This window comes from Schistosoma mansoni, chromosome 6 (assembly GCF_000237925.1).
Source record: "Schistosoma mansoni strain Puerto Rico chromosome 6, complete genome".
Taxonomy (NCBI): domain Eukaryota; kingdom Metazoa; phylum Platyhelminthes; class Trematoda; order Strigeidida; family Schistosomatidae; genus Schistosoma; species Schistosoma mansoni.
In genome coordinates this window covers 11227322-11250923 of record NC_031500.1, presented here as the reverse complement: position 1 = coordinate 11250923, position 23602 = coordinate 11227322, and the positions used below count along the sequence as shown (strand labels likewise).

Genomic DNA, 23602 nt, shown 5'->3' with positions numbered 1-23602 from the left:
TTATGCCTGCGATATTTCGTATTTATGCAATAAGAAAACATCACTATGATGAAGACCGAATGAGATAAGATATTAAAGCCTATATTGTTATAAATGGTTTCAATTATCCATTTGTTGATCATCTTGACTGAGTTGTGATCAGTATTTGTCGGGATATGTATGTCGTGTACGGACTACCTCTATGTGGCAATTTTTCACACCTTTTTATCGAATAGATGGATTTGTGGTCATCAAAGACTGATCACAATTCAGTCAAGATGATCAACAAATTTATAATTCAAACCTTTACTAATAATTATACAAATATCATTCCCGCTCCGCAAGTCAGTGGCTGTCTAAATCTAGTAACTCAGTGAAGTGTATTAGCCTTTGAAGCTAAACGTAATAAATTCAAGTCCTGGTGCGGAAATTAACACTGAGATTCCTGTATAAGTCTGATAGCTAATGAAACACATGTGCTGGAATTAGCATATTCTATAAAAAATAATGCCTGTGGTGTTGAAAATTAAACATATACAGAATATATTTATAAGGGTTTATATTTTCTTATTATCGGCATTAAAGACTACAATCAATCAGTTTACATCGGTATGTGTAGATTTTAAACTAATTTATTCGATATTGCCATTTAGTCATTAGTTCAAGAGCGTGGAGATAAAACGAAGTTCAAAAACGTATTAAAATTATGTAATAATGCTAAACTAAATACAACTAAGGTCTACGCAAGACATTCTATGTCTGCTGGCCGGATACCATCGGCAACAGCTTACTGTGGGAGAGAACAAACCAACTTCCAGTTGAAGAGGAAATTAGGAAAAGACGATAGGAGTGGAAAGGATATACACTACGGAAATCATCAAACTGCACCATGAGGCAAGCCCTATTATGGAATACTGAAGGGAAACGGAAAAGTGGAAGACCAAAGAGAATACTGCGTCGGGAATCGGAAGCAGATATTAAAAGAATGAATAGCACATGGAAGCAAATGAAAAGGGTTACTCAGGATAGAGTTGGATGGAGAATGCTAGTGTGCGGCCTATGATCCTCCAAGACGTGGGGTCACAAGCGTAATTAAGTAAGTAAATACAACTTGGAAGGGAAAAAGAAATGAGTACAAATGCAATATCGTTTTTAAATAATGTCGTCTAAAGTCATCAACTATAGATTATAATATAATGTAGTGTCCGTTTTTGAATTATTTATCTTCAAACACAACTTTGTCAATATGACTAATTAGTTTATAGAATAATATGAAGCGTTAGTTCAAAACAAAATGTTTCCGACTTATGTCAAATACTATAGTACATGTTTCTTGGATAGGGTTGTCGATTTTTCCGATCAAATTGTTCAATAGTTGAAGGAAATTCTAAATACATCAATAATATCAGAATGGAGGTTTGTTGAGATTGTATTAATTTTAATAGTTGAATTCATGAGTCGATCTAAACTAGACCACCATCGAAAACCTGGACATTAACTTGTCGGATGTTGTTTCAGTGGTCTAGAGGTCGAGCGTCCAAGAGCGAGACTGAAAGTCCTGGATTTGAGTCTCTTTGGTGAGGTATCGTGGATGCAAACTATTGAGGAGTCCCGTGCTGGGACGAAACAGCAGTTAAACAATGCTTCTTGGTTTTCAATGGTGGTCTAGCTTCGATCAATTCATGAATTCAACGGTTAGAACATCTATCATGTTTACTAACATCAAATTAAAAAAATTGTTTTTTTTATGTTTGGCTTGATAAAATGAAAACACAAACAATACAGGAAATTAAAGCTAAAGATGATCATTATGTAAGAGAATTGAAAAAACGCACAGATGATATTGACTTATTAGCTGAACGAATGGAATCACAAATCAAAGCTATTCAGAGAACCTATCAGGAAGAAATAATTGCCATTGAAGTATGTAGTATTGTAATAATAACGATTATTATTATTATTATGCAAAGTTCAGTTAAGGGATCTCTTCTTCAATGAATTTATTATCAAGTTATACAAGTTGTACATGATCTATAAATTCTAGGAATCAATTTCGTGAGGACATATGAACAATGAACAAACCTGATGACGTAACAGAAACATTTTATAAGTGTATGTGGTATGAAAATAAAAAATCCTGTAAAATTATTAAGTTAAACAATGGATGATAATGTGAATAGAGTAAGTGTTATAAACGTAGGATACTTGTTATAACGCCAGGGTTTCTTGTTATAACAGTTCTTTCACTTTTTACACGTATATGGGACATTAATTTACCTTAAATGAATATCTACACTAGATTCCCACCCAGTGTATATTCTACAGGACTTCAACACAACTCAGATCAAGAATACGAGATTAGCCTGACTAGAACGTCATTATATTTCCACACCAAAATCCGACACAATCCAACAACAAGGAATAGTCAATCAATAATAATCAGGATAGGGGAATATACATAACACATATGACACCTGTCACACTATCTACATGTCTGACTCATCAAAACAACCAATCATTATCATTCTCGCCCACACATCAGTAAGATAATTAAAATATATAACAATGGTTAAATGAAGCGAAGTGATATCAGAAACAATTATGAATAAAATCATGAAAGAGGGGTATTTTCAATGGTGTAATCAGTGAAATGAAAACAAAATAATAATAATAATAATAATAATAATAATAATAATAATAAGAGTTGGATGGTGACTAACAACGGAATCCAGGGCAAGCGTTTGTTTTGTATGAAAGTGGTCATCTGAATATACCTGCATCTCAGAGTTAATGTTCATTCCACGATACGAACACAGGACTATTTGCTTTAAACATCATCTCATTATCCACTTAGCCTCACAGTTCAGAGAGTCACTGGTTTGTACAATGGGGTGAAGTTTAATTAATTTCTATTGATGCTTTAAATTTTTTCATTGATGTTTCAGACTGCAGTTGACCAGTCTCTTTTGGCATAATAATAAAAATAATAGTTTAACCCCATAGTAAAGACAATAATAAGACGTATCTCATTTTTACACACAGTTCGCGCTTCACTTTATAAATATCAAGAGCTTCTGATTTTTTTAAGGAGTTGAATACAAAGAAGTCTTTTTAGGTTTGGAGGAATTCTATAAACAACCTTAATACCAACATTTGGAACAATGGAATGACTAGAAACGATCAAATATTCAAGTATAGAACTGCTAAGCACTTTCCTTTCCCCTTTCTAGAACCACGCAGTAATGTTTTCTTCCACCCGAGTTAAAATTCAATCCACCTTGTTCTACAAAACCAGGTGAATCGATAGATAAAAACAGAGGTCCTTGTTTATTTATTGTTCATATCCTCAAGGAATTATTACTTACAATAAATTCGTCGGAAAGAGATTCCTTCTCTGGGATTCGTATTTTTAATATTTATACATTAAATATCTGTTTATTATTATGCGTTTGATTTATTAATTTATATATTTGTTTCATTCAAAAATACTCATTAACACTTTTTAAAGTGAACTATCTAGAACAAGATATGGATAAGATATGGATTAACCAAATACAAGATTATACTTTTCCAAAAGACAAGTCCTTCAATTAGTCTGGTGTAATTTCAAATCAATTATACAGAGATATTTGTTACTTTTAATTGACGTTGATTTTTAATAATAAATAAACTTTGAGATGTAAAGTGCTTGGATATAATTGTCAGAAAACACTGTTTTACTTAGGCTTTGTGCTTGTCGGCACTCATCAACAAGGTAAACCTTCATTTTGGGGAGAATTGATATTCCAAGTCATCGTCAATCAGTTCCACTGTCTGAGACCTTACAGCCTAATGTTCAATTTAGTTCAACTTAATAATCAGGGACTTAATGTATTTTCTATTAAGTTAGGAAAGCATTCATCGTAGTTTGGATGTTTGAAATGTAACTATCAAGTGGTCCTAACATTTAAATTTCATGTTTGTTATTAACTTTAAGAGAGAAAAAACATGTTTGCCCAGAAAAGACTGAGATTATTGTAATCTTCTACTTCATAAATGTAAACAATTTCACTGACCATAACTGATAGTCTGAAACATTAGGTTATAGACGAGAACTGATGAAAATTAGCATAGTAATTAATCATGAACAACACAAAATCTGATACAAATTTGTGACGGCACAAGTTGTCAAAATTTTATATTAGCATTATAAGTCACAAATTCATTTGTTCTTTCTTTGAAATAATCGAATCTTATGAATCAAGAACTGTAGTGTTAGACCACTTGGTTGATAAAACGATATTCCTATCTTCACTTAGTATTGTTTGTTTAAATCTTCCCATTGATGTTTAGGACTGCAACTGGTCAGTCTCCTATTGGCATATGTACATCCTGTTCGGATTGCCTTGATATTGCCTCAATTCACAAGTATTGTAAGCAAAGATGGATTCCACTGATAGCCACTATCCATCTTTGCTGACATTCCTATCTACTGTAAATCATTTCTATTATCCTATATAATCTTTTTCGGTTACCATTTTAATTTCACAGGGCGATTAATCAGTCAGATGTTAACTGTAGTATTTTTAATATTCACTAATTGAACCGTACCCAGAGCTTTTGATAGTCTATTTTGTTCATCTAGAATGTAATATTCCTTATATTTTCAATTTAAATACAGATTTTACTGCATATTTATGTGCTGTTCATTCGACATGCTTACTGACTGGACATGTTCATAGTAGACATTTTCGAATAATTACACTATAATATACAGTTGTCACCCATTCAATAAACAGTGAAAACGACTGAAAGTGTGGGATATGACATAGTTAATAAATATACATCAGATACATTAACAAATAACCTCAATGCCCTGGTACGGCCGAAAGTGGGGAGAGTCCGCTCTCCCTCTCCGAATGCTTTCACATGACCACGCGAATATAGCCTCTGTCAGGGAAGTCCTACACATTGCCTTCTCACACCAGGGGGTGTTGTTTACGAAATTGAGAGGACGAAAAGAGAATGTCCGGTGCTTTAAGCGGTCTAGTGGATATAGGGAACTCACCTAGGGGATTTGGAAAACCCTGATTCCAAACCAATGGTGCACATGGGCTGGCTCCAATATTCTGAGGGAACAAATGGCATATGAATCAATAGTTGGTCACCGGTTACCATGGGACTACATCTCCTCACGATGCTCCACTGCCTTGCGTATTAGACCTTTAGGTCAAAGGCTCCGAGCGTGACCCCTTAAGAAAACCACCTGTTTCATTTTGGGCACCTGGACAGTATCACAGCCCTCACACAAATCAAATGAGATTTGTGTGGCGCATATATATTTGGTGCTTCCTTGTACCAATATCTATGTGTTTAAATAAATAAATAAACTTAAATTTGTAATTAACTTTCTGTCTATTTAATTTTTTCTTTTCAATCTAATAGAATGCATTTTTAGATCAAAGAGAAAAATTAACTAGTGGACAAAGTGATGAATGGGGAACGCTGATGAATGAAATCAAACAGAAACAAGTAAACTACTACATATGAGTTTTTTTGTGTGAAAAAAATTGTTGATTGATGCTGTTTTAAAAAATATTACTGTTTAGTACAAAAAGACCATTTTTTGGGTTGACATTAGAATCACGGCTCGTATTATCCCCTACCACCCTTTTTTTCGAAAATGAAGGATGTGAAAAAAATTTAGCAATTGGTGATTGGTGAACTTGTTTTTGAAAGTGTGTGCTCAAGTGAAAATGAACAAATATTTTGTCACCTGTAATAATTTTTTAATTGGTTGTAAATGGTGCAGTTTTGTAATTTGATTCGTTCAAATCGAACTAGAATAAAGTGCTTTTATTGGATGTAAGAATTGACATTTTTACATTCGATTATTATTTACAATAATGAACTATTTTCGCATTGTTCCATCTGAGTTTTGTAAAAAATTTTAACTTCGAAAAAAACAAAAACAAATCCATTTCATTACCCTGCTATACTCCTGTTAGTGAATGTATATCGGGATAACTTCTTTTTTTATGAAGTAGAAATGCAACTAAAGTTATCAGTTATCGTGACAAGAGCAATAATAATGTGTAGATCATTGAAAGTTAATTTTTGAAAAAGCTGACAGTTGTTATTAATAATTGATAATGGTGATTATTGAATTTCAAAAAAGGTAGTCAAATGTTTAATACACAATTAGTGAACACATTTTCATTTAAGTATTCCCATAAGTTAATTTAACACATAGTCCGCTCATTTAATAAACGTTATATTCGTGTAAATGATGAAAAGAAAGTGAATGGGGCACGCCGAAGTCACGCTAACCGTAAAAGATGTGTCAATGAAGCAACTTTTACGCTATCTGAAATTAGTAAATAATGTCTGAGAAAAAAGCAAATAATCTTTATAATTCAGTTATTTTGCAAACCGTTATTCTTAATACCAAAAAGTTCATCATTTTAGCTTTGAAAAGGGTGTCGAAAATGAACGCAATACTGTTATCAAGGTTTTTTTGTAAATCCATAAAAAACATAAAATATGTTGACCTGTACATTCTTTGTAGTTGATCACTTATTAATGATCACCGAAAATACATGTTAGTGTACTCAGTCATGTAATACGGTAATTGTATTTGTGAGGTGGGCATAATATTTTTATTGGCAGGTGATGTTAACAGCCAATGTTTTTTAAGTGCACAGCCTTTCAAATTAATGATCTGAATTTTTTATTTTTATTTGTAAATAACATTGTAAACGTTAATTAATTAGAAAGACTGGAATTATATTTCCAAATCAACAGTTCCCTTTGTTAAACATACTAGATGAACAATGATAAACTGTATGTACATTTTCCGTCAAAAGGGAAAATAATTACTTTTAAACTGTCAAACAGTAAATCGCTGAATGTTGAAAAAAGTAACCTTTTTTTGACAAGCATATGTGTAATATTGGTTGAATGAAGTGTCAATGAACAAGCCTATGTCTAGCGAAATAGATTTCTATCTCAATTGTATGACTTAATGTGAATAAGGTCAATTGTATCAAGTAACCATTATGTATTTAGAATATCGTATTTCAATCTATTAAGTTAAACGGTACATTTATTTATCAGATGTCTAAATGACATTTATCACTGTATCGAATTATTCGATACAGTGATAAATCTCATAAGAAACATTCTTATTACATTTCGTATGTTCCATTATTATTATTATTATTATTATTATTAATGAATTGTTAGACATGTAAGTCTTCATTATATGACGTCGTTTTCTGTACGGAATCGTTTACTGAAACCTTAAATTTGAAAAACCTTAAAAGCTGTTGAAAAAAGTATAAATTGATCGATGATCACTTTATTATTATTAATTTAGAAAAAGTGATTTTACATCTTCATAACTACGGAATTGTGATGAATGATCAGTGTCTGTTCACTTGACCTTCCCAGTACAAATTATCTTGTTGTACTAGTGAACTGATCTCAGTACAATCGTCTACCGTAGCTAAGTGAAAAGAGATTGGATTGATCGTACAAATCTTTGCATATACTTTTGTTGCCAGATTAGTGTTCATTACATGACGTTGTTTTCTGTACGGATTAGTTTACTGAAACCTTAAATTTGAAAAACCTGAAAAGCTGTTGGCAAGGTAATAAAGTGAGCGATGATCATTATTAATCTACAGCTTCATTACTATGGAATTGTGATGACCAATCAGGGTCTGTTCACTTGACCTGAGCAATAGAAATTATCTTGTTGTACTAGTGAACTGATCTTACTACATTTCTCTACTGTACCTAGTAACCAAATCATATGAATGTAAAATGAATTATTGATGGTTTCATGACTCCTCCTTAAAATGGAAACAAGAAATTCAAACAAAATTTAAATCAAATTGTGGGTGGCCCTGAAAAGGGCCTTTACTCGGTCTCTACACAGCTCCTTAGGTCCTGATCGATGACTCCACTATGAGTCCGTGACAGCGCCGCACATGGGACAGTTGAACCCAGGTGATACTTCTGTTGGGTCGTAGGCACAGAACGAATGAAACATAGCGTTGCATGGACAAAAAATCCAAGCACTTCCATCAGCTATTTCACTGGGCGGCTGACGTAGATGGCAAATATCACACAGTCGGCCATTGTGCGCACGTTCGTCTTCTTCATTGTCTCGGTCCGTAAACTCTTCTGAGTTCATAGATATTACTTCAATCTCGTCATCATTTAAGGTAGCATCCAAATCTACGTTCTGTTGACGGTTGGTGCCTGTGGTATTTCGGACGACGGGCATTGTGATGGTCGTAGGTAATCCATCGTTAAGCAACTGATGAGCATAGTTAAGTAGAGCGGTATGCTGTTCAGCAGACATACGCCGACACAAGTAGTGAATCGATGTTAGGACGCTTGTCTGCCCGACTTGTACCGGTAACTCATTGCCAATTGTTACTGTGGTTACGTAGCTGTTGGAATGCAGCCATCTGTCACCAATGCTTTCTCTGTGAACTTCAACGTTGGCGTGCGAACAGTATGCCAAGATGTGACGACATACGACTCTGTGTTCTACATAAAAGATACAGGAACAACTAATAGGATTTTTGGAGACTGTGTAAGTTCCTGTAGTATCAACGGCCGTGAAAAACTCTCCCGACAATACGTAGTCAGTAACAGGAACACGCATGTGCCGCTTAAGCAGTTGACATGCAGCAGGTGTAAGTGTTTCCTGAAGACGACGTAGTTGAGGCTCGCGACCCAGCACAGCTCTGCTACGGCATTCAGTGGAGTACTTTTGAACTCTAGCTTCTATCCAATATCCAGTGCGAAGCAGAACACTAAATATCGATCTGAACACGGATGTTTTTCTGTTCAGCTTATGCAACTTTAAAATTCGATGGGTCGTCTCAACGAAATTTGTATTGCTTTGATCTAGAAGCATTGCAGCTGGTCTAAAAGCGTTCGACCACTTGTGCTTTTTGGACAATAACTGATCTCTCAAATATTGGTAGAAATTCCCGTCTGCTGCTTCGATAAATGACACATACCATTGGAAGCTACAATACATTGTAAAGCATATTTCGATTTACCTTTCCACATTTCTTGTTAGCATAAGACGGTAGAACATTTGAAGATCAGATCGTAGCCTCTACGAATACGATGAATGGGTTAATTGTTAAGAAAGGAAAGCTTACCCTCTTGATGACATTTCGAAGAAGGTGCACGCGGCACAAGAACACTTTGTAACGCATATTGAAAACATCTTGAGCTGTAAGACGTCTCCCATATGATTGGTACGCGTAGTGTATCACATTGAATGCTGATGTTCCAGATATCAGCAGTGGCTTCACTGTTTCCAATTCCGCCGCCGTTAATCGGCGCATCCATGTGTTACAGTCGTACCTCAGGGAATTGCATTCATGATTGTGATGCACATTCCCACGAACAACAGTCCAATAACCTTCAAGAAACTTACAAAAGATGAAGGCCGGACATTGTGTGTCCATTGAAGTCCTCAATGAACAATATAATAACACTAATCAAATTACCTCCTTCGTCTAATCCGCTGCGAAGAAACGCTTGGTGTTTTATAGCTCTTTCTCCAACATACAAATTTAATATACGGCTTCCGATCTCCATGGAAATGAGAATCTCTCACCGCATAATGGCAGTACGTTGCTATTTCATAAGTTCTAATGGCGCTCCTTAACGCTTCCAGTGATGGAAACGCTACCAGATACAATGTATTCAGAAATGCATTTTCCGTTTCTGTGACTACGTGAGGAACAACAGAGCCTCTAATTTGCACGTTACTGACGTCCATATTGTGAAGAAAATTATCTATATCGATAAGTACAGAGCTTTTATACGAATTTCAAGAATTACATAACCAATTATAACGCATTTACAACTAGGAATTTCATTGGACGAAACGGGTTGAAAAAAATTGGAAAATGGGATGAAAATTTTTTGATTAAGGGGGACAAAAAAAATTTATTAGAAAAAAATCGACGTGATCCTAATGTTATTCCTCCTACCATTGACCTATACCCTTCTCTCACCAAATAAAAGAGTCATTTTAATCTGTTCGGCCAATGAAATGCCTATTATCAAATATACCAAAACGGTGAGAATGAATCAATCACATGATATTTTTATTGAGTTCATGAAACGATCAGTGTTAGGCTACCATTGAAAACCCGGAAGTACTATACGGCCGTTTCGTCCTAACACGGGACTCCTCAGTAGTGTGCATCCACGATACCTCACCAAAGAGACTCGAGCCCAGGACCTTCAGTCTCGCTCTTGGACTCTCGACCTCTAGACCACTGAATCAACATCCGACAAGTTAATGTCCAACTTTAAACCATCCACAATATCGCGCGACCATACTCCATTGTCTTTGGTGTGTAACTGTCTCACACCTGACACGGTTGAACTCCACTGGTCACAGCTTCTTACTAAAACTCTGATACTTACCTCTCGAGACTAGTCACTATTGAGCACATGACAATTATCAGTATAGGGTTGTGGAGATTGTTGAGTTTTAATTGAGTTTGTGAACCGATCATGATACTTTTCCAAAGTGGAAAAAAGTTAGGCATTTATAATTCTTATTCCCCTCCACCCCCATCCATATAAAACTTGTCAGCTATTTTTAATTATGATATAAGTTTTACAAAATGCAGTAGGTTTTGTCGTGCACTAATATATGCTGTTATTATTACTTATAGACTGTTTTTAACTCCGTCACCGCCATTTCACATTGCTGATACACAGAGAAATCAGATGATCGAACGTAATTTATCAAGCTCATGGTAGTACACTTGTCATTAAATACAATATTAACGATTACTGCATAATATTATTATTACAAATGGAGGGATTTAGGCATACAGTTCAATAAGTCAAATATTTTATGTTCCATATAAAAACGATCTGAAAGATTACAATAAGTATGAGATCCCTGAGCTGCATAATATGCGTAAGGCCAATAAAAACTGTCCTGGTGATAGGTGGTCATGATTGGCCAAGAAATGGTTCACATCTCTAAGAAATGAGACACACCATTGGTGGTTCAATTTTGTGAGGACCAATTTGATACAATACTTCAAAATGGTTATTTCTTTATACTAATCCTACGATCATCTTCCTATTAAATGTTTAGCAAAAGATGTGGATACATTTTTGTTAATATTAGTAAAAAATAGAAATTATAATGTATTTATTTGACCAATAACCGATTGTACACTATGTTCGTTATGAATATCTCAACATTAAGATAGTTCTATTTACAGAGTGACTTGCCTTTAGTTCTAAAAATCTTAGATTTCAACCCTAATATGGTTGGTCAAGTATAAATATTACCTGAGGAGTTCTAAATTAACATGAATCACCCATCAGTTACCTCTTAACTTACAATGATTTACCAGCTGATATCAGTCACTCAATCATAAGTAACACAGAATTTGCCGCGAGCGTATATCACTTCAAACTTCCACACCATATCAACACAGCGAAATGAAAATATCAAGATAAGTCATAGAGTAGTATAAGTAATGGAAGTATCAGTTATAGTAGAAAAAAATCATGGTTATACAGTATGATTTAAGAAGAAAGAGTGAGTTTGTAAAATAAAATGCATAGGTATTTTGGGACAGAGTAAATACATCTACGTCATTCTAACCGATTTTGGTCCATTTTACTGAACATTTCCAACCATTGGTTATGATAATCACACGGATCTCAACCAGGTAATCTGCACCTACCAACATGTCTTAATTCAATCCTTAACGACTTCATGGACCGATATACCATCTTAATTTGGTAACTCATTAGCCTTCTTCCAGTCTACTCCTACACCAGACAACATCACATATCGAGGTAATCAGCTGGTTTTAATTTATAATGTTAATTAGACAAGTGTATTTGTTCCATTCCCATCGATTAGTTTGCAATGTTTCTTTTTCCTTTTTTTAAATGACTCTCATAGATTAATTATTTAAAGCAACGTGAAGATCAGGCTATTGAATATGAGAAAGAATTTTATGACCTACGCACTAAATATTCAGAAGAGTATAATGCACTGAAAATATCACTGGGCTCTGAAGTCGAGGTAAGTCAATAAAATTAATCATAATAATGAGAAAATTATGTCAGCTAACAGATGACAGGATTATTTGATGTATTTTTGTAATCTTTCGTTCAGCACTACAGTTATATAATCAAACTTGTTATCATTGTTACATACTTTTTGATCGGGAATTTAAGATAGATTTAAAATAGTTTCCTGTATGTTGCCATATTGACTATTTGTATTCATGTACTCTGATATTGCAATTTTTATTGCAGCATAATGTTACAGTGTATTAGTGACTAGTAGAAATGCAATTTTTCAGTGCATTTGTTATCTTCAGATAATTTAATGCTTCTTAAAACATCTAAAGAGAATGAAGGAAAACGGAATGGGTTTTAAAATCACCATTTCTAAAAGATTCCGTGTGAATTTGAACTCGGAGCCACAAAATCACAGACTTATTGGTCGATTCTGAAAGACACCTAAAAACATCTTTACACATACCGATATATTTTAAACTGCCATTATTGATTGAAGCGTCTATAAAATTTCTGTGTTCTTATTTATTTTCTCAAGTGTAGAGTTAATTTAAACTCGGTAATCTGTTTTTATTTCACTGTTAATTAATGAAGGTTGCTATTACGTTGTAAGTATGACTGTTACCTTAAGTTATTTCTTTTTCCGACGTGATTGGTTAAACATGGGCACCAAAATCATTCTTCTAAGAATACGAAATCTATCTGATGTAACTGAGCAAAGAATAAAAACCGAATTATGAATTGCGAATGAGAAAATATATACATTCATGGTGTTATCCAACATCACTCTCTCTGTGAAGGGAAGACAGTGAATGTTTCTTTTTATATGGAAGCTCTGAAGAGCTTGAGGGGGGATCGTGAACTTTCTGTCCTACAAAATTTGTATAATTCTGACGAGTAATTACTGTATAACACCAATGTACTTGAACATTCAGCACTAACTATCCGAGAGTTTACGACACATAATACGAACATCACTTTCAATCATGTTCCCTACTAACCGTACACAGATTCTTTTAGTTTCATTATGTTCTTACAATCCAGATAGATAATTTTGAGGTAAAATTGAAACTAATTAGAGACAATCAAAAACGAAATGACCTAGATAAAGAAAATTATCTGCAAACTTGATTACTATTTTACTTAAATATAGTCAATCAGTCATTTAGTTTATGAGTTCAATATACTACTCAACTTGAGTATATGCACTCTTTCTTTTGTTGTTTTTGTGGAATTTAGACACTTGAAAGTCATTTGCAAAAATTAAAATCTACATATCAATTGAATACAGAAAAATTAGATTATAATTATCAAGTTTTAAAACGACGTGATGAAGAGAATACAATGCTTAAATCAAATCAAAAAAGAAGAATTACACGTCTGCAAGATACATTGAATAATTTAAGCATAAAATCAACTAAACAAGAACAACAATACAAGTGAGTAGTATGTGTTCCTATTTTCCGTTGAGATTATTGACAATTTACAGTGGCCTTGAGTGCTGTTGGAGGTATGAGGGCAGTTATCATTTACCGGTTTCTCACACCGTGGAAGGGTTCTTCTGGAGATACCTGAAAAGGAAATTGGGTTAGAGGTGGTCTTAGTGACCTGAGAGCGTGACCGCAGTACCCAAGGGACAACCGCTTGAGATCTGTCACACATGACCTTTTTGTGGGTAATTTTCGTGTTAGCTCCATACTTGTTGAGACCTTACTGCTGGAGACGGATATCCATGGGATAAGGCTAGGTGTGCATTTTAATGGTCGACCTTTTCTAACCCCACCCCTCCTTGTGGGAAGGTAGCATCCCTGTTATGCTGGTTGTCTGAAGGAAACAGCTTACTGCTGTCACACCTTTGTACAGTCAGCAGTACGACTTCGCCTTCGGACCTTGGGTTTGCTGCTTTTGGAATAAAACTCACATATTTAATGATGTGGCTTATGCTACTTATATCTGTCGAGAGAAGTAGTATATAGCACCATTCAGAAATGGGATGTCTTGTAGCAGAGGGTTGGAAAGATCAAATCAAAGAGAACGGAAACAGAGAGTACTTGTTATGGCAGTGAAAGAACGATAAAGTTTGAGAGAATTGATGGAGGATTTGCAAATGTTTGGTGAAAAGTTCCCTATTCATCTAAATGAAAGCTGAATTTAGGGCTTCCTCTCACTGTGTGAAAGTCACTCACCTGTTACGTTATTCACTCAATCATTATCTCTATGTTTTAGACTTAAAACTTGCTTTTAATTTGAAATGAATCCTACTCTTTTGTCTCAAATAAAACCTGATTAATATTAATTACTATACGATCACCGTTCGATTGTTCAGTGATTTCCCTTCACGAAATTTAATCTGCTTCATATCGTCTTGTTAGCGTGTTTTGTAGTTTTAATGACCGACAACTTACATGTAAGTAGTATATACATATAAATGCAGTTGTTGTAACTTTAGTTTCCAGACTACAGTTCAAAGCCGTGCATGGAGGACAGCTGATAGATGTATTCCAAGTAAGGATAAAGCAAGATCCTCAAATACAACACGGAGAATACCAACCCAATCACACTTGATAGAGAAACTCTGGAAGATGTGGAAACATTCGCGTATCTAGGAAGCATCATCGATGACCAAGGAGGATCTGTTGCAGACGTAAAGGCAAGGATTAGCAAAACAAGGACCGCATTCCTACAATTGAAGAACATATGGAACCCAAAACAACTGTCAACTAATTTCAAGGTAAAAATCTTCAATACGAACGTCAAGACAGTTAGTCCTACTGTACGCAGCTGAAACGTGGAGAACTGTTACAATCATCGTCAAGAAGGTACAAGTATTTATCAACATTTATCTACACAAGATACTGAACATCCATTGGCCGGATACCATCAGCAACAGCTTACTGTAGGAGAGAACAGACCAGTTCCAAACTGAATAGGAAATTAGGAAAAGACGTCGGAGGTGGATAGGACATACATTGTGAAAATCATCAAACCACATCATGGGGCAAGGGCTTGCCTGGAATCGTGAAGGGTAGCGGAAAAGAGGAAGGTCGGAAAACACGCCGAGTCGAAAATCGTTAGCAGAAATCAGAAGAATGAGTAACATATGGAAACAAATTGAAAAGATTGCCCAGGACAGAGTTGGATGGAGAATGCTAGTGTGCAGCCTATGCTCCTCCACGACGTGGGGTAACAGGTGTAAGTATTTAAGTCAATAAGTATGTAATTTTCATATTACATTATGAATCTATTTTTTAACCGAATCATACGGATAGGGTACATGAAATATCTCATTCTACAAGCCAAATTACTCTCTGTAGAGTGGAGGCTTTTTCTACGTAACATGGAGCTTATTATATTATCACTCAAACTAACTAATAATATCAGATGGGAAATAATTCTAACTCTCTTTATTGTTAATGTTATTATCCTTTTTTCTTTTAGAGTAGAAAATGAACAATTATCCGAAGATTATAAAAGGCGAATGGAAAATTATAGTGATTTACAAAAGAAATCAAAGTATGATTCTGTTTATAGTGTAACTGCTTCATTTTTATTTAGCCCTTAAATTAGAAAGCTAAAAAACAAATTGTGTTTACCATAAACTGATTAAAGATATTAAGACTACAAATGAGAATTAGGTGTAAGCTGTAAAATCTGTTTTGTTATTGAAAGCAAAGATGGACGGTTGCCAGCAGTGGAATCCAGGACACGCGTTTCGTCCTATTTGGGACTCGTCAGCTGGATGTACCTGCGTCTCAGAGTTGATGTTCACTCTGGGACTCGAACCCAGTACCCTTCGCTTCAAACGCCATCGCGTTATCCACTCGGTCACTGAGTCATGATAGCCACTTGCTTGTGTGATGGGGTGAAGTTTAAATTCATTTAGTATTGTTTGTTTGAATCTTCTCACAATGCTTGTGAATTAAGGCAATATCGAGGCAGTACGCACAGTATGCACATATGCCAATTAGAGACTGACCAGTTGCAGTCCTAACACATCGATGGGAAGATTCAAACCAACAATACTAAATGTTTTGTTATTGGTTTCAAATTATCTAGTAATATAACATTTATGACTCTATACAGTGTCTGTGAAACATATCCTGTGTATGTGAATGATATACTTAGATTGTCAATCATTCGTCATAGATTCTTTCAAAGTGTTGATCGTGTGTGATAGAACCTTTGAGTGGATAAATGTTGAGTAATAAGTAGAGACATTGGATAAGTTGATGAGGACCTTAGCCTTTATTGACTAAGATTGTTGACAGATGTGTTACATACTCCTCTTTATCGCCCAACCTCGATGTACACTGACGGCTAGTGTAGAAGTAAATTTAAAAAAGGATAAAGGTGATTAGATTAAGACATGATAATGGTCCATAAAGTTACCGATTGGTGATTGAACCTTATGGCATGATGTGAAATTAGTGGTTGGAGTCTATCACGTAATCATAATCTATGTTTAGTGATGATACATTGATATCTCACTTTATCCTATTGTATCACAGGTTGAACTTCTGAATTTCTCTTAACATCCCCTTAGTTGATTAACTTATACCAATTTTGAACCAGACGTGTCGTCATCTTATCGAAACCTATTACCCATAATGAGTTAGAACATATCATTCAAAGTTTACAATCATTGATCATAGTTACTAAGGGGATCCAAGGTAGGATGTTTGCATTTACCGGCGTAGCTCAAACGGATTGTCAATGATCTTATGACCTGATTTGAACTTTCCGTTTGTCTGTAGGTATCAATCTCCAGGTTGAATTTGATATCTCAAATAACCAGAGTAGAAAGTTAACATTGAATATAGTTTTGGGATATCACAAAAAATATACTTATTATCAACCTCCATTTGTCTGTTGTTAGCTTCATTTCAATATAGTTTTATCCTAGCCAATACTGGACATCAGGATAAGGGGTTTTCGAATACGTGTAATCTATATTCTAAACACACCAATGGATGGAGTTTCACAACTTGATCAGCCGTTTAAAATTTCTACTTTGTAATCTGCTCCTTACCCCAGCATTAGTCACTCAGTGGTTCTGTGGTGTGTGCTACTGATTTCAACAGATATAAGTAGTATGTATCATCAATTGAAAGTGAAATGTCTGGCTGCAGAAAGTTAAGAAGATCGAAGAGAAGAGAACGAAAACAGAGAATGATTGGTGTGAAAACGGAGGAATAATGAGGTCTGAGACAATTGGTTGACATTTTGCAAATGAAAAATTTACTGTAATTTCATGTTCGAATGTATTTGGTTGTTCCCGCTTGCGTGTTCTCGTTCACTACAGTTTCACTATGATTAACTTATTCTGTGAAGACATCTATGATCAAATACTGGTAACTTGTATATATCCTTCATTTTCAAAAATCATGTATTAAGACAAAACAATGTGTTAACAGTAAGCTCGCTCTTTGATACGAGGACGGGTTTCTCGCCACAAATGATATCAGTCGGGAAAACGCAAAAAAGATTCTTGATACGCACGCTATATTTATGTAGAACTGATCACCATCCATATCATATATAATTAATATATTATCATATATAACTTTAATTAGTATAGAGAGGATTTAAGGAGATTGTAAAACCTTCATAGTTTATGTCATGAACTGACCTTAGTTAGGCCACCACTGAAGACCTGAAAGCACTGGTTGGTCGTTTTGTTCTAGTATGTGACTCCTCAACAGTGAGCATACACAATCCCGCCTTAGAGAGTCGAACCCATGTCTTAAACACAAACGCTTAACCTCTAACCACTGAGCCGGAACCCGATAGTGTGTACATTGGGTGTAGACGCGTGAGATGATAGGTCCTAGATCGACTTACGGATGCAAGGTAGTGGGCGTGCACTACTGATTTGTCCCATATTAAGACAAAACTGCCATCCAGTGCTTCAAGGATCTCATTGGTGATCTAGCCAAGGTCAGTTCATGATTTAAACTATGAAGATGGATAGTTCTGTTGTCAAAATGATTTCTAATGAAAGCTAAATAATATGATTACTTTATATTCTTATTTTCATTCATTAAATTTTAATGAGTTATTCAAATTTCTTATTTATTACTTCAAAACTACATTCATCAAGGTTATTGATAGAAAGTATACAAAGAAATTTTCATGATATTTGGATAATGAATGAAGAGAATTTAAAAAAATTAGCTAATCGTCTCCTGGATGCACATCGAATTATTACTGAACAACAACTTGGTTTAACATGGAATCCACCAGACATGTAAATATTTCTTTTTGTTCACTGAAAAAAAGATTGCAGTTTTTAAAACTTTTTTATTTATTTAACATTTTCATTGGATATCTAAATAGAACTGAATCGATTACTCTTCGATACATTCATTGATTAAGGTCAGTAAATAACTAAACATGATCATTTTGTACGATTGTTATAAAGATATAGTTCTGGTATCAAAGACAATAAATGATTTGCATCTGATTTATTATATAACTTGCATAGTTGAAAGCTTGAGTTAATCGAAGCTAGACCACCATGGAAAACCTGGAAGCACTGGACCACCGTTTCGTCCTATTGTGGGACGTCTCAGCAGCGCGCATGCACGACCTCGCCTCGCGAGACTCGAACCCAGGACCTATCAGTCTCGCGCGCAAGCATTTAACCGATAGACCACTGAGCCGGCATCCAACGGTGTTAATGTCTAACTTCAACCAATCCACGGAGTTGAGCAACCGTTCACCAATTGTCTTCAGTGAGTTCCTATCTCACAACAGACGTGGTTTGAACTCCACTGGTTACTGCTTCTCACTAGAACTCCAGGAATTGTCTCTTGAAGTCAGTCACTAGTGAGCATATGATTATAATCAGAAGGGTTTTTTTGTGGAGATTTAGTATTTGCATAGTTGAGATCATGAGTCAATTGAAGCTAGACCACCAAGGAAAATCTGGAAGCACTGGACGGCCGTTGACTCATGCTTTCAATTATGCAAATACTAAATCTCCACAGAAGACCCCTTCTGATTATTATATAACTACTAATAATTAGATTCAACATTAATTTTCTGGGGTGGAAAGTCGTAAACACTGGAGCCGCATGCAAGTCGAGTGGTATTATCTAGAGATCACTTTACATCACAGATTGATCAAAATAATAACAAATGAACGGTTAACACTAATTGTACGGCGGTTATGATTTCCCACCACCCATTGATGAGAAATTTTAGGGTATGATTAAAAATTTTTACAAATTGGTGACTGGTGAACTTGTTTTTGATAGCGTGTGCTCAAGTGGTAATGAACAAACATTTTGAGACCGGTATTGCTTTTCTTATTGGCTATAAATTGTGCATCTTTGTAGTTTGATTAGTTCAAATCTAAATAGCATCAAGTGCTTTGATTGGATGTGAGAATTTTCATTTTTACATTTGAATTTTATTTAGAAGAAATAATTGTGTCTGACTGTTCCATTAGAGTTTTGATACTCGTGTCAGTGAATGTATATCGGGATAAATTTTTTTCAATCAAGTAGAAATGAAAATGGAGTGGTGAGTTATCGTGGTAACAGCAATAATATGTAGATCATTGAAAGATAATTTGTGAAAAAAACTGACAGCTGTTTTATTGTTGATAATAGTGATTATTGAAGTTACAAAGCTAGTCAAATGTTTAATACACAGTTAGTAAACAAATTTTCATCTAAGTATTCCCATAAGTTATTTTAACACATAGTTTGCTATTTTAATAAAGGTTATATGCATGTAAACATATCAATAAATCATCATTATCATCATAAAATAATGAATAGGGAGCCCCCTAATGCCCTGGTACGGCCAAGGGTGGAGAAAGTCCGCTCTCCTTCTTGAAGTGCTCTCACATGGCCACGCGTATATAGCCTCTGTCAGGGAAGTCCAAATCACTGCCTTCTCACACCAGGGGTGTTGTTTACGAAATTGAGAGGACGAAAAGTGAATGTCCAGCGCTTTAACCGGGTTAGTGAATACAGAAAGTCCACCTAGGGGATTTGGAAAACCCTGATTCCAAATCAATGGTGCACATGGGCTGGTTCCAATATCTTGAGGGAACAAATGGCGTATGAATCAATCGTTCGTCACCGGCTATCATGGGACTACATCTCCTCACGATGCTCCACTGCCTTGTGGATCGGATCTTTAGGTCGAAGGCTCCGAGTGTGGTCCCCTAAGAAAACCACCTGTTTCAGTTTGGGCACCTGGGCAGTATCACATCCCTCACACAAATCAAATGAGATTTGTGTGGCGCGTATGTATCTGGTGCCCCTTTGTATCAATATTTATGTGTTTAAATAAATAAATGAATAGAACATGTATCAACCACACTAACCGTTAAGGATCAGTAAATGAAGGAACCTTTACTCTATCTTAAATAAATAAGAATTTCTGAGAAAAAAAGCAAATAATATTTATAATTTGATTATTTTGTAAACTGTAATTGTTAATAGGAAAGATTTTTTTTAGTATAGGCTTAAAAAGGGGTGTCGTAAATAAATGCAAGATTGTAATTGCATTATTTTGCTAATCCATGACAAGCGTTAATTGTTTATACCTGTACATTGTAAATTCTATGGTAGTTGAGTAGTTTATAATTATGATCAAAAAAATTACTTCTCCGTGTATGCAGTCATGTAAATAGGTTGTAGCTGTGAATAAATCCGCAAAATCATTAGCTCTGTATGTAAGTAAGTAAGTAAGCTCTGTAAGTATTCGACATTGGATACTGACCACATTAGTTTTAATGGACTAATTTAGCTGAAGGCTCTTGGTCATGCATCCGCACCAGATCACGTCTTAGAACGTCGTGCGCAACATCTCCTGTGATCATTGGCCAGATTAGATCAGTCACTTCTTTATAAATTGATAACCCATCAAATATATCTTCCAACCTCCTCGCTTCTGACATTTGATTCAACTGGGTGGGCGCGATTGGATTATAGAAAGTGTTACTGGTAAAGTGTTGTCAAACAATAATACCTGTGGTATCTTCAAGGTTATTGTGCTTGTTAAGTGGGTGTTAGATTTTTTTCATGTAATGTCAACAGTAAATGTTTTGTTAGTATGCTGTCTGATCAAAAGATTACCTTATTTTTTTTGATGTCATTTGTAAATAAGATCGGATACATTACTTACAGTCTGGAATCATTTTTCGGTTACCTTTTTTAAATATACTAGACGAACACTTAAGATGATTTGTATGTACATTTTCGTTGTATGTGAGTAAACGTTAGAAAAATAACCTTTTTTTTGACAACCATTTTATATATTGGTTGTATTAAGTGTTATATTAATTGGCCTACATCTGCAAAAAAATTATTTTAGGTCGATTATGAATCTTACATGCAATTAAGGTCAATGGCATCAAATGACATTTACCTATACCAATGTTCTCTGATTATAATAAATAAAAACCTACATTCGAAATGAGATTATTCATTATATTGAAACAATCTTATGAAACTTTGCATGTACTATTGTTAGTCAGATTAGTATTCATCAGATGAAGTTTCTCTTTGTATGGAATCAATAACTTAAACCTTATATTTGATATAGCTTACCAACGGTTTATGAGTACTTGAGCGATAATCGCATTATTATATTTGTTAGTTTCATAACCTTGACCTTTGCTATGGAAATAAGGAATTGAAATCAAATAGTGGGTGGCCCTTAAAAGGGCCTTTACTCGGTCTCTTAAAAGTTCAGATTTTCCTGAACAATCGTGTGACTATGAATCCGTAATAGCGCCGCATATGAGACAGTGGAACCCATGGAATTGTGATGATGAGTTGTAAGCACAAAATGAATGAAACATTGCACAGCATGGACAAAAACTTCAATCACTTCCATCAGCAATTTCACTTGTCGGCTCAGTAAGATTGCAAATATCACAGTCTTTTAGTGTGAGCATGTTCGTCATCGCCGTTGTGTCGCTCAGTAAACTCTTCTGAGTTAATAGAAATAATTTCTTCCTCGTCATTACTTAACGTTGCATCCAAACCTACATTACTTTGATAGTTGGTAACTTCCGTCTGTTGGATCAACGGCATTGTGACATCCGTAGAAATGGGGGCCTCGATCTGTAACTCAGTAGCTGCAGATGTCAACGGCGTTGGAGGCATCCTACCGTAAACCACTTGATACACACTGTTATACACCATACTACATTGTTCTTCAGACATACGCCTTACTAAGGCATATAGCAATTTTCTGATACTTGGCTGTCCTACTTGTACAGCGTCCGTTAACCTGCGCTTCCAAGAATTATTGTCGTACCTCAGGAAATTGCATTCATGATTGTGATGAACATTCCCACGAATAACAGTCCAGTAACCTTCAATAAACTTACAAAAGATGAAGGCCGGACATTGAGTGTCCATTGAAGTCCTTAATGAACAATATAATAACGCTAATCAAATTACCTCCTTCGTCTAATCGGCGGCTGTGAGGAACGGCTTTGTTTTCTACGGCCATTTCTCCAACATACAAATTTAATATACGGCTTCCGATTCCCATTGAAATGAGAATCTTTCACCGCATAATGACAGTACGTCGCTCTTTCATAAGTTTTGATGGCTCTCTTTAACGCTTCAAGTGATTGGAACGCTACCAGATACAATGTATTCAGGAAGATGTTATCTGTTTCTGTGACAACATGAGAAACGACAGAGCTTGTACTTCGTACGTTACTATCGTCCATAATTTGAAGAAAAGGTGCTGTGTCGACAAGTACTTACATTTTATATCAATTTTAAGAAATAAATAACCAATTATAACTAACTTAGAACTAGCCATTTAATTGGACGAAACAAAATGAAAAAAATTGGAAAATGGGATGAAAATTTTTTTTAAAAACGATGAAAAAATTTAAGAAATATAAAAAATGACCGTAGAACACCTAGCGGTTCCTCACAGCCGATTATACGAAGGAGGTGATTCTATTGGTGTTATTATATTGTTCATAAGTGAAGATATCATAGCTGTAAATAAAAAGACCTTTAAGAAAAGGGATATGCTCATGATCAGTAACTATTATTTATGGTTTCATTGTTTATTTTCTAGATCATTCATGGAAAATGTGGGTCCAGTGAAACAGATCACCAGTAAACCTCCAGTTATAATTGCAATGGAATTAGCCTTACAATCTGACAAGAAGTAAATTCAAAATTTATTCTTCTATCCCATTTAGAACTTGTATTCAATTAAGCACAAAACTTACACTATTAATAATTGATGTTCATAAAATCTATGTAACATTGAGTTTAGACCAATAGTGATTTTAAGAAAAGATGTATAGTGGCTAGAAGTGAAAACCTGGACACGCGTTTCGTCCTATTTGGGACTCGGAAGGTTAAACCTTCTGCAATCCTACATGAGGCGAATATTTAGTCGATACATCCAAATCTAGGTCTAAAGTCCGTCTGGTTTTCGCGAATTCGCTCTTCAAAATACTTATTTAAGCATCGTATGATTAGTAACGTTAATATTTTAGACACAGTACTAGCCAAACTGATTCGTCTGTTATCAA

At 35.1% G+C, this 23602-nt stretch overlaps 1 protein-coding gene across 1 annotated transcript in view; it reads left to right on the top strand.

The window, feature by feature from the left end:
• Smp_135670 (hypothetical protein) overlaps nucleotides 1-23602 on the top strand; it is a gene marked incomplete at its 3' end in the record, with an annotated part of 52213 nt that overhangs the window by 7854 nt on the left and 20757 nt on the right. Inside the window, exons 5-10 of the mRNA XM_018798249.1 lie at nucleotides 1765-1902; nucleotides 5404-5490; nucleotides 11945-12067; nucleotides 13306-13505; nucleotides 15505-15579; nucleotides 23137-23229. Coding sequence (XP_018653210.1) covers nucleotides 1765-1902; nucleotides 5404-5490; nucleotides 11945-12067; nucleotides 13306-13505; nucleotides 15505-15579; nucleotides 23137-23229 — 716 coding nt within the window. The remainder of the gene's footprint in view (nucleotides 1-1764; nucleotides 1903-5403; nucleotides 5491-11944; nucleotides 12068-13305; nucleotides 13506-15504; nucleotides 15580-23136; nucleotides 23230-23602) is intronic.